This window comes from Astyanax mexicanus, chromosome 7, assembly GCF_023375975.1.
Source record: "Astyanax mexicanus isolate ESR-SI-001 chromosome 7, AstMex3_surface, whole genome shotgun sequence".
In the NCBI taxonomy this organism is placed as follows: domain Eukaryota; kingdom Metazoa; phylum Chordata; class Actinopteri; order Characiformes; family Acestrorhamphidae; genus Astyanax; species Astyanax mexicanus.
Genome location: NC_064414.1, coordinates 23,030,727 through 23,043,116, shown reverse-complemented (window position 1 = coordinate 23,043,116; position 12,390 = coordinate 23,030,727). Strand labels below are relative to the sequence as shown.

Sequence of the window (12,390 nt, the reverse complement as noted above, 5' to 3'; positions counted from 1 at the left end):
TTAAGTCTCTTATCATATTCCTGTACTCCAAATTCACATCTGGGTCTGCTGCAGGATCTCGATTCCACTGAACATCACCCAGTCTGATGTCCTGCTGCGGCCAGCCTCTGTCAATCTTGCAGTAACTTGATCCAAGTTTTCTCATCAGGATGCGCTTTATCTCATTGGCTGTGGGTCGGCACGAAATACAAAAGTTCTCAAATTCATTTCCGAATTTCCTTCCTCCAACTTGTTGTGGGTCTGGTAATCCAGTAGAAACTTCCAAAATGTCCTTTTCAGTCCAGTATCTGTGAACTAGCATTGGCCCTTCATGCCCTGCTACTTCAACCATCGGTCCTACGAAAATCAGATCATCTGACTGGTCCAAACGCCCTGTGTTTTGGGGCTTTGCAGGAGGGAGATTGGTTTGCCCCCCCCCTGGCCTCCTTTGCCTTGTGTTGCTTGACACCGGGGAACTTGCTGGGGCGTTGGTCCCCAAACTTGTGCTGGCTATCATCTCATCCAGCCTCTCCCTCAGTTCTGCATACGGACCGGGTTGAAATGGCCCTGCATACGCTGGTGGTGGTGGCGGTGGTGGTGGTATCTCAGCTGCTGGTGGTGGTGGTGCCTCAGCTGCTGGAGCGCCTACTTGATTGTTGTTAGGTGGTGGGCGTCGGGGACAGGCGGCGTCCAGGTCAGGATCGAGCACTGCTGAGAGACACTGAGACATGGGTTTAATTGCACCCCCCTCCCTTTCTTTCTCCCGTTTTTCTGCCTCCTCTATCCAAAACCCTGCTGCCCTTAACATATTTTCCGTATGCTTTTTCCAATGATTAGTTACTGCCCGTGGACACCCCATGGGCGGCTGCTGTATCCTCTGCTTGAATCTCCCTAAATATTTAACACCAAGACTGCCATTTACTGGAAATCCAAAGTATCTAATCCAAATTGGAACATACATTACACTCTCTGTGCCATAATTTCTACTCATCTCATGAAATAATGGAGCAGTGTGTATTTTTGGGTTATATTTTAATTCTTTAGCTAAGTGGGATCCCATTTTGTTGTTCTCTCACTTGACTTTGACTCAGAAATTTAGTTCCCAAAAATTGTTCTCACCCTCCTCTATTCTTGCAGTCCTTCTAGCGGTCCGGACCTATTTTACTCTAATACACGTCTGTACTTAGAGACCTTATCAACCAGGTGGGTTTTGTACACACGCCGCTAACTGCCGCGTCTTTGGACGCCGTTAACTGCCACGAGTTATATGCCGTTAAAACTGCCACATATACTATACCGCTAACTGCCACCCCTTTAAAGGGCCGCTAACTGCCATATAGGTACTATTTTATTCTCAAGAAGGAGCTGCTTGAGGACCGGTGGAGGGAATTTAATATTAAGTTTTTTTTCAAAAACTGATTTTGTCACTTACCACCAAGGTTCTTATTAAATCCCGTCAGATCGGCGGATGGAGACCTGCCCCCCTTCACCCCCACGGTACTGTCCCTTTGTCTGTGGGCCTTCCTCGTTTTGGGTCCGTTCTCACCGGAGAGCGTCCTCGATGAGAGGGACCTTTCTCCGTCCGTCGATCACTCTGGGATCCTGTCTCGTGACGCCAATTTGTGGTGGAAATACCTGTGACGATTAATAAAGACAAATATTAAGTTCTGAGTCGTGTCAGATGAGTAACAAGTTTTTATTAATGCAGATTATTGAGAGTACAATCAGTCATGAAATCATCACGCTCTGAAAGTGCTCTGAGAGTAACAGTCTCTCAGAGCCGTTATTTATCCCCGCTCCGCTGTGTCCGGAACCATAAACCATAACTGGACATATGGTTTTCCGCTTGCAACGGCGTCCTTCCAAATCTCCCTTCTATGCCAAGACGGAAACTCCCTTCTGTTCCCAGGCAGGGTTTTTTAGGATGTTTCCCGTCAGAAATGTCAGCCTAACCTCTTCACGGTCACATCCTGGTGTTTACCCAGAATGGTTATCAGACAAGGTTTCTCTGCTGGCGCGTACACAAATGTCAGAATGACCTAAAGAGTAACTCTGCAAAACAAGCTAATATGAAGTGAATTACCACTGTAAATATTTAGTGTGATTAAACACATCTAATAAAATGAACATGCATAAAATGATCACATCTGTCATAACAAGGTGGTTATAATAGTAATAACATTGTGATAATGAAATTTCCCACGTCACAGAACAGGGTCTTTATTGCATTTTTCGTTCATAATTCTCCACACTTTTTTACTAGGGATACATCCCCATACTGTGGCTTTTTGGCTTTTAACAGTCTGGATGGTCATTTTCATGTTTATTCTGGGGCACATGACATCCCCTTCTTTTTAAAAAGATCTGGAGTACTGATTTGCCTCACCACAATATATGTTTTGACTGTCTAATGGTCTGCTCCAGATGCCTCAGAGCCAAGACAAGTCAAGGCTGCTTCTGGACATGGTTAACTTAAGAATTCTGTTTCTGACAGTAATGTTTTAAGTGGCATTTGTGATTGTAACTCTGTATTGTAGTGCTTGACAAAGATTTGCTGAATTAATTCCTTTGTTTATGTGGTTCTATCAGCAAATGGTAAATGATGGTTCTTGACGCAGTGCCGCCTGAGGAATCCGAGATCATGGGTGTTCAGTTTAAGCCTGTGCTCTTTCCCTTTATGCACTGAAATTCCTCCAGATTCTTTGGTATTATGCACATCTTTCTTTGAGGAACATAAAATTTGAAAATTAATATACAGGAATGGATGTATATTAACAAATGAAATGAAGCATCTGCAACTGTCTGCAAGCAAATAAAACTGTTCTTATTTTAGATTTGCACTTTGCATGCTTTCCCAATCTTTTCTAATTTAAGGATGCTATTGCATTTTTAATTGATCTGTTTTAAATCAGAAGTGCATCAGAAATAAAATAAATAAGTGACCAGTTGGAATGTAAGTTGTCGTTAGACAGAACCTGTAATCTGATAATCTAAAGATGATCTGTCATCTTTACACATCAGGCTCTTGAGCAATTTGCATTTATCTTAACGTATCACAGCTTGAGTCAGAATCTGCATTGCAGCCTAAAATAAGCTGATTCATAGCAGTGCATGCAAGAAAAACAGCATGATTTCAGCACAAATTCTTTATTGAAAGGTCATGCTTAAACTTCAGTGAACACTGAATAAAACCAAAGGAGAAAGGTGATCATTACATGTCTCAGAGTATCTGTCTGTTAGGTGCACATTGAATAAGCTCTATTCACAAGCCTTTTCACATCTGCACATTCAGTTTGTTCTGGAGAAGTTTACAGCTGAGAGGTTCTATGAGGGAAGATTATATCTGTCTCACTGAGCATGATCTGCCTGAGTGCTCTCTGAAGATCTTTGAGTCTGTGCTAAGGACGCAGTCTGACAGGGTCTGCTATGGATCAGTGCTAAAATATCAGATTCGCTGGGTGATGTCTGCATGACCTTTTCTTTTAAATGCCAACATTCTGATAAAGGAATGGTATTTCTGTCACTAGTTTGGAAGGGAACTTGGGTTTCAGATGGTATCTGATGATTTTCCCTTTTTTTACAGTGTTTAGCTTTTTCTTGTAGGAAGCACTGGCTATAATGTGAAATCTTTATATATTGAAAGTTTCCAAAAAAAATAACTGATTAAAAATGTGCTCAATGTACCATTAATATGGTCCTGCCACCAGTGGTGTTACCGTTTCTGAATGCATACTCAACAAGACAAGCAAACCAATCAATTGCTTAAGGGTCCCCAGACAACGACTGATGATAAATTGAATGCAGTGACAAACTGTGATTGCTGAGTTCCCCTTTAAATTCTGTAATGTCAGTAAAGGAAGGTACAACAATACTGTTATTAGAATTCCCCTCAAGGAGCCCCTCACATTAGTTACTGACTCTAGCCAGCCAGCCAAATGAGTAATTCCTGCAGCCAGCAAAATATAAAACTTCAGCAATCAAGGAAAGAAAGAAAAGGAAAAAAAAAAAAAAACACAACAGTATTAGGTGATAATTTACACTAAATAAATTAGGCTTACACAATATATGAGTAAAATTTATGTTAGCTAATTGCCTGGAAGTCAATGCTAATAATAAACTAGAACAGTCAGTGCAGCTTTTTTCGAACGGGCTGATAAACTGACTACACACTGTAATACGTTGTGTGGTGTTCGGGTCGTGACCCGTTTTCATCAAATGATACTAAAAAAAATATTTTTTCTAACTCAAACTCATTGGCATTGGCTCATTTTTTGTGAAAAACATATATCAAAACACATTTTCAATAAGCACACACTGTACACCCCCCCAACCATTTATATTACATACAGTCTGTTTGGCCAAGGGCTAATAAACATTGCTTCATTTGTAAATTTGAAACTAAACACATTTTCTACTCATATCTTGAGTTTAATTTATTTTCATTTACATTTTATTAAAGGGTTTTAAAAAAAGGGTAGCACTTTTTGAAAGAAATGTAACATAAGAAAGGTAAAGGGCAAATATTAACCATGTAAGCTTTTTATATTGCTATATTTAGGTGAAGCAAGCATGTGTAAAGCATTTTAATGTAAAATTGCTTAATTTTGCTGAATCAAATACAAGTAACAAAGTAAACGAGTAACAAAAATATGAACACCACACAAGGGTTAACAGAAAAATGCAGATCTGTTCCAGATTCACTGTTTATCATATTTAATGAAATTTTCATTATCCTAATGATCCTAGTGGCATAGCTTTGGGGGTAGGAATAACCTTCGATAAATCTGTGCCTAATATAACCGTCATATAACCAGACCGGTGGTTAGGTGCATTTTGCCTGGGGACCGCAAATGCCTTAAAACTGCCCTCTGCACACTCCGGTGCACCATTTCAACAAGACAGTGCTCGTCCTCATACTGCTGCCATCTCAAGAGATTCCCTTGATGAGACAGACTCTATTTGATGTCTATCTGCATTATCAAAATTCTGGGATGCTTTTGGACTTCCACCTCTAATCTGCAAGAATTTTTAAGACACATGGAATGATTTATTATAGGACAACATTAGGGACTCCATGCCAATACATCTTGAAAATTGAATAACGCCTGTGTTACACGCTACTTTTGTATATGTAGTTTAATAAATATTGCACATAACAGTCTACATTTTATTCATTCATTGTTCCTTTCGAATAGCACTTGCAATCCGACAATTGCTTCTAGGTGCAACTGTTATTTTGATGATTACAAACTAAAAGGCGCACCGTATTATAAGGCGCACCATATTATTAGACGTCTATTTTCTGATCTATTTTCATACACAAGGCGCACCGGATAGGAAAGCACATTTTAACCAAAGACAAATGAGCACTGTTTATCTACACAGATTTATCTTCTGAAAACTGTTTATTTGGGTGAGCAAAGTGCTTTCCTTTATTTACAGTATGCTTAGATTTCCAATATTTTCAACAGTGCAGTTAGCAGCTGCGCTAGCAATGGTTAGCAGCTGCGCTAGCAGTGGTTAGTAGCAGTGATAGCCGTGGTTAGCAGCTCTTAGTCCGATATTTTACGCTTCTGAGTGGCGAAAGAGCTAACACTGTGGTTAGCGGCTAATGCTAATGCTGCTCCAGCCTCAGTTCTGGAGAAACTTTACTAAAACTCCTGTATAATGCTGGACAGCAGAGTGGCTTTACTGCTTCTTACAGCCTGACTGGTAAAATTCATAGATAATGCACACCAGATTATAAGGCACACTGACAATTTTTGAAAAAAAAATTATGGATTTGAAGTGCGCCTTATAGTGTGAAAAATCCGGTAGACATTGTAGACATTTGCCTTGTACACATAATTTGTAGCGTATAAATGGAGCAAGGTCTTTTCAGGTTAATACTGTTCACTTTCCAGTCTAAACAATCCATCAATCTGTTCTAAACTGAAGGCAGCCTCTGCCTTGATGCTTTGCTGCCTATACTGTCTCATAAGTCAGTGCTTTAGAACACAGTGTAGCAGCAAAGTTATCTGTAACTAAATCACATAGGCAACAATATACCCTGATGTATTGGCAGTCCAGTGAAGCTGTTGGCCAGTGTTTAGCTGTGTTAGCATTAACGATTAGCATTTTCAGCCAATAAAATAGGATACTGCACTTTGATTTAGACTAGACTGGGTGTGTTCCTGCCTCCAAATACTATCTGAGTAAGCGTTTCTTACACTTCAGACACAGCTAATATATAAAAATAAATCATTTTAAATTTGAAAATATTCACATACACTAAGTTTTACTTCAAGTCCATCCATTCATGGTGGTTATTAATCTTATTTCACCACACCTACTTTCAAGATTTTTCTTTTTTATGCCTGTTTGAATTTTCAGCCATTTTGTATCAGGTGGTTTCTGGTCGTGTTTTATTAACAGTGAATCTGAAGTAGCTAGTGTTGTGGACACTGATCATAACGTAGCCAATATTCCAAAGGGCTATTTAAAGTTATTCAGTGGGATTAATAACATCGCTAACTTGCTGTTGAACACATTTGGGGATTTGGGGAATCTCGTTATAAAACTCTGGTAAAGCAGATGCATTGAGTGCTTATGACTTATATCTGTTTGGTAAGACATTCGCTGAAGAGCTAACCTAAGAGCCTCACAAACACCTGACACGTCTGCTTCACCAGAGCTTCATAACTAAGTCTTTTTTTTTCTGGATAAGAATATAATTATTGGTTATTTGTTTCCCCCCACACGACATAGCCACAGAGTTTGTTAAGAGACCTAAACATTAAACTATCAAAACATTAAAACAACTGAGCTTTTTAGAGCCATAGAAGATGAAATAAACAGTCAACTGACCTGACATCACTGGACTACATCATAGGCCACACACTAGTAAACAACAGTGCACTTTTAAAAATTAAAGTGCGACAAAGGGTTCTTTGAGAGATGCCATAAAATAACCATTTTTGTAAAATTGTTTTTCATACATAAAACTTGTATAGAGAAATTGTCCTTTTTGGAACCAAACATGGTTCTTCTAAGGCTGCAAACAGACAGGCTGAACTTTTGAGAGATATTTAACATTGAGAAAGCATTAAATGTGAGCACAGTAACTTTTGATGCCGTCATGGTACATTTTTTACAGCACAGGAACTCAAATCACATGCATAAATATTACATTTGACACTCTTATCAGAGAATCAGAGTTAGCAGGGACAAGAAACAGATGCTGGAGAAAAAATCAGACAAGTCAGATTCAGAGAAAATCTAATTCACTTGGTGTTCACTAAAAAGAGAAAAGTAGATTGCAATAGCTCTTAATTAAGAATGGACCAAAACCAAGAATTGTTTTTTAATCAAGAATAGACAGACTGGCCCATGTTTATTTATCCCACAGTTAGTTCTAAACCAGTGGGTCTCATAAGCCATGGCCATGGCAGTTATTGAAAGCAGAAATATCAAGACCCACAATGAGACAACCTATTTTTTTTTCATAATTTGTCCGGTTTGGTGTTATATTCCTATAACTACTAGGCTATGTTTGTGAAACCTCACACGTCATCACAAGTGTTATAATATTCAAAAAGTATATGAAGCCCCATTTCTACTTCATATTCTTTTTGTCCTGATACACAGTGAGCTTCATCCAGGGCGCCGAGACAAAAATAACTTAACTTGAATTACTGTCCAATTATTTATGCACTGAGCCTTAAGTGTAATTATTCACTGCAGTGCAATTTGTTATAAGACTGAATGAAGTGAACAGACAAACAGAGGAGCAACTGGGTAAAAACTCTCATATTCTGTGCCTACTATTCCTGTCTCCTCTATCTATTTCCCTCCCTCTATTCCGTCCCTCTCTTTTTCCTCTGCAGAACTGTAATCTGATCTATCAATCTGTCGCTTCTTTTTCTTCCCCCTCTCTTTTTCTCTCTCTCCCTCTCTCGCTGATTCTGTAATGGATATTCCAGTGATGCTGCATCTGCACACCCTGAGTGCACTAATGCATTACAGACAAACACACACTCACACACTCTCACACACACACACACACACTGCAGATTTGTCTTCATACAATTTTAGGAAGAATCACATGAAACATGGACATGCAACAGGTTTGGTTCTTAAAGTGATGGCTTTGAGTCACACACACACATGCACACTTTTATACAGTTTCAACCTTGAGGTCATACATAAATTTTCTTAGGATTGCAGTGTTATTTACAACTAACAGAAACAATAAATATAGACCACCATGTAGAATTATATGCAACACTTGCTCATATTTATTGAGCTGCCCATACTTAAGTCTTGCCTCTAACTATGGATTTAGGCTGCCATGTTTGCTTGCACAACATGGCAGACATCTTTGCATGAAGTTGGTTGAGGTTTCTAATGGTTTCCAGCATCAGTCCATTTCATGCAGCTTGAATATTCACACAGTTTCAGTAGGGTTTCAGTAGGGTGGAGCATTGATAGCACATCTAATAGCATCCTACATGTTTTCATTCAGGGTTAGGACTGGTGATGCGGTTGGCCATGTCATAGCATCTTTATCTTCAAGGCAAGCTCTTGCGATGTCAGCAGCATATGGGCGAGCATTGTCCTGTTGGAAGTATGCTTTAGAAGAAGTAGGGCCACTGGTTGCAGGAGCTCATTAACACAATGTAAGAGTTCTGTACTGAAGGCTGAAGGTGAAATTGCACCCCACACTATGACACCAGGTCTTTTGGATGTGATGTTTGACAACAAATCTTGGCATTGATCATGGCATTGAATATGGTGCCTCCAAATACAGATTTAGTGGCCGTGAGCACAATACAAAAGAGGGATTCGTCACTGAAGATGACCTGTTGACATTCTTACTCTCTGTAACGTGACTACCCACTAAGTTTCATTTATGTTGATTGATTCTATCTGGGTGCAAAAGTTTTTTTTAATAATTAGTGTAATGTGAATCTGGAAGGATTTTTTGGTCTTTATTTTTTACCTTGACTTCCATTGAAAGTTTTTTAAAGATACAAGATTTTTGCATGTCATATAATCCCCCCTCCCCCCTCAATCCCACACAGATAGATACACAGAGTGTATGTTCTTTCCCTATTGTTTTGGAAAGCTCAGTGTAATTAGCCCATAGAGGAATACTGAAGAAATGTTGCTAGGATACAAGGCAGACTTCCATCAATTTACCCCCAACACCTCAATCACCCCCCTCCTCTTTCTCGCTCTTTTATTTCTCTCTCTTTCTCACTCTCTTTCTCTCTCTCTCTCTCTCTCTCTCTCACTGTCTCTCTCTCTTTGCCTCTTTCTCTGTGTATCCTAGCATTCCCTCTCTCTCTCTCTCCTCTCTCTCTCTCAGCCTCTCTGTCTTCCTCTCTCTCTGCTGTAGCTGTCTGGGTCTCTCGTCCAGAAGGGAGGGAGGGAGGGAGGGAGGCTAGTGATGTAATGTGCTTGCCAGGCAGCCGTTGGCACAAAAGAGCAGCAGAGAGAAGAGGAGGAGGAGATTAAGGGAGAGAGAGGGAGCAGGAGAGAGATAGAGAGAGAGATGGATGCTGAGGGAGAGAGGGATGGCTGCTGTGTGTGAGGGCTTGCAGGGAGATGACAGGGCTGTAATGGAGAGGTGAAGGGATGAGGTGCGGAGGTGAGGGAGTGACTAGAAGGCTGTAGCTGGACAGAAAGGGAGGAAAAGGGACGGATTCAGCTGCTGCAGCAAGGAACAAACGGACAGAGGGAAAGAACCTGTGCAGCCATTTCAACAGCGACTACCTGCAGCACCGTGTTTGTGTCTGTGTGTGTGTGTGTGTGACTCCAGCTTGGCCGGAGCTGTGTGTATGTGTATGTGTGTGTTTGTGGCTTTTGCTGAAGGTTTGGCCTGCTCTCCTCTCTGTGTCTCTCTGTTAATGTGACTGAACCATCTTCTGCCTTCTACTCTTTTTCCGCCTCTTGGTGTGTGTGTGTGTGTGTGTACACGGACGTGTTTGTGTGTTTGTGTCTTCTTCTCTCTGCAAAATGATGAGACAGACGCCAGCCCCTCGTAAGGTACACAGCACCTGATTCTTCTTTCATTATTATTAATTTAACTTTTCTTTAATCTGTAATGCTGCAATCAAATCAGTGTGAGTGGAAAAGGATTAGTGTGTGTGTGTGTTCAGTTTGGAAAAGTGGTGTTTAGGGGTGGGAGGGGTGTTATATGGTGAGCGAATGAGTGAGTTGACGCGTGCCAAAGCTAAATTTATACACACACACACACACACACACACACACACAGACATTTTGACTTAATTTCCTAGACAGCAATATGTGTTTAGTGGTTTTACTTGTACAGTTTGTGTATGTGTTTGTGTGTATATTCTACTTTAAGCGATTCGTTTTAATTTAAAATATATTTGTGGTGCCATAATTGCTTGAAGAGAGATTAAACTGTACTGTTACTTTAAATAATGTATGTATGAAATAAGCAGAAGTAGACAGTTAGGCATTGCATGTACTGTATTTAAGTACTTTGGTAACTCTTCACTATACACTGTAAAAAGCTGTGTAAAGTGTTTCCTTTTTTAAATTATAGATCTCATATTACAGAACATTTTTGTAACAAGTACATATTAGTACGATCTCCCCCTAGGGATATGGAGTCCTGTGGTGTTAACAGAACGTAAACTTGTGATTTCTGTCTCTTTACATTCAGGCAGTTAGACAGTTGCACCACTCTAGAGTTCAAATCCCAGCCACTGCTCAGTGTTCCATTAATAAAAGCCTGTAGTCTGGAGTCATTATATAATAAAAGAGGTTCTAAGCTACACATTTTGAGGACTAAACATCTCACATATTATTGTATTATTTTCAAAACTGCTAAATATTAAAGCAATTTCAGCTGCAGCACATTTGTTTTTTTGAGTTGTGTATTGTTAATCAGACTGAGACTCTGCTTTCATTGATTTATATGTATGTATTGTTTAGTAATTCTTAGAGTGTAATAAATGTCCCAGAGCGTAAGGGGCTAAAACACACTGCAATCAGTTAATTTGACATGATTATTTACAGTCTAGAGCAGCCTTCATTAGGCTGCTGAAGTTCAGTAAGTGGCAGTAAGGACACCTAAAATAAGACTTGCATATGTCACTTGTCATTAAAATCTTATGTACACGTCATGTATCCCTACAAATGCTGCCTTTCAGTAATGTGTTAACAGCACTTTTTAGAACTAACCTGTCTTCTTATTTTTGCATCTTTAATCTACTGCACTTTAAAGTAATATATGCTGCATTTCACTCTAGTATACAAATGTGTCAGTACTTGTTTAAATGAAGTAAGAAAACAAAAAAAAATCTGAAAGGATTTATATTGCTCTTTCAAACTAAAGCAAACAGGTAATTCCACAGCTTTCCCCAAATTTATTTAGTCATATTTGTAACATACAGAAGTAAAAGTAGATGTGCTAAAAGTGTACAAAGTGTACCTATTCTGTACCTATTTCAAATAATATTACAGTACACTTAATATATTGAATAGCTCATAATAGTTTTAACAAATAGGCTAAACATAAGACTAATTTCAAAAGATTAGTAGATAGTATTTCTATAAAATTCCACCACAAAGTTCTTGCTCTAAATTCCATAGGCCAGTATTTACTGTCTTGTCACAATTACTTACATTTTATTGTTTTTTCTAACACATATCATTTTTTTACAATTATGCTGCAACTATTTTGCATACTTTCCAGTTATACCACTCACAGAGTTTGTTGAAAGGGTTAAAAAAGACCAGGTGGTATGAGTAGTCTGGGTTAATGTTAAAAAGCAAAATGTGAACAAGATAAACAATTACTTTTAACTCCTAGATGCTTGAGTATGTTTAATTATGTTCCAGAAAGCAGGACCCTCTTTCTGCATTAACTTCTTTGCTCCTGCTCCTGACAGGACTGACCAGTAAGCAGAGAGAATGCTCACACATGGTTTTCTGTAATGCGTTTAGGTTTGCTGTGTAAAAAGCAAACTAAACCCAACTGGAAAATGTTGCTGGTTTAAAACTGTGATTGGGACCAGAGCAAATAACTTACATGTGTAAGAAACTGTAAAACTCTGGTTGCAGGCCTATACTTTAGTGTAATAATTTATGTATAATGTAGGTTAGAATAGGCTTTAAGATAGAACCTAGATGAACTCCACAAATGTACTTAACATGCAAAACAGTTACTAAACTATGTAAAGAAATTACTGCATAACAACTGAGCAGTAAAATCTTAATGTTTCTTCTGTGCCCTTGTTCAAAAAACCCTTATGGTCAACGATTCATTTGTAAGATTTTGAGCTGTATGTGTTGCATCAGTTGCATAGAGACAGTAATTTGAGTGTGTTTTCATGCACAGGACTGGAAACCTGTTCACTCATAACACACTTAGAATAGAAACCACTGAAACCACAC

General features: G+C 39.1%; 1 protein-coding gene across 7 annotated transcripts in view; it reads left to right on the top strand.

Moving 5' to 3' along the window:
• The window catches only part of dctn1b (dynactin 1b), a 64,824-nt gene that overhangs the window by 26,862 nt on the left and 25,572 nt on the right, over positions 1-12,390 (top strand). For 5 of the 7 annotated variants that reach the window (XM_007241556.4, XM_022662517.2, XM_007241553.4 and 2 more), the window contains exon 6: positions 9,991-10,008. The exons of the other annotated variants lie outside the window; for them this stretch is intronic. In XM_007241556.4, the coding sequence (XP_007241618.3) occupies positions 9,991-10,008 (18 nt within the window). The remainder of the gene's footprint in view (positions 1-9,990; positions 10,009-12,390) is intronic. 7 annotated transcript variants of the gene reach the window in all.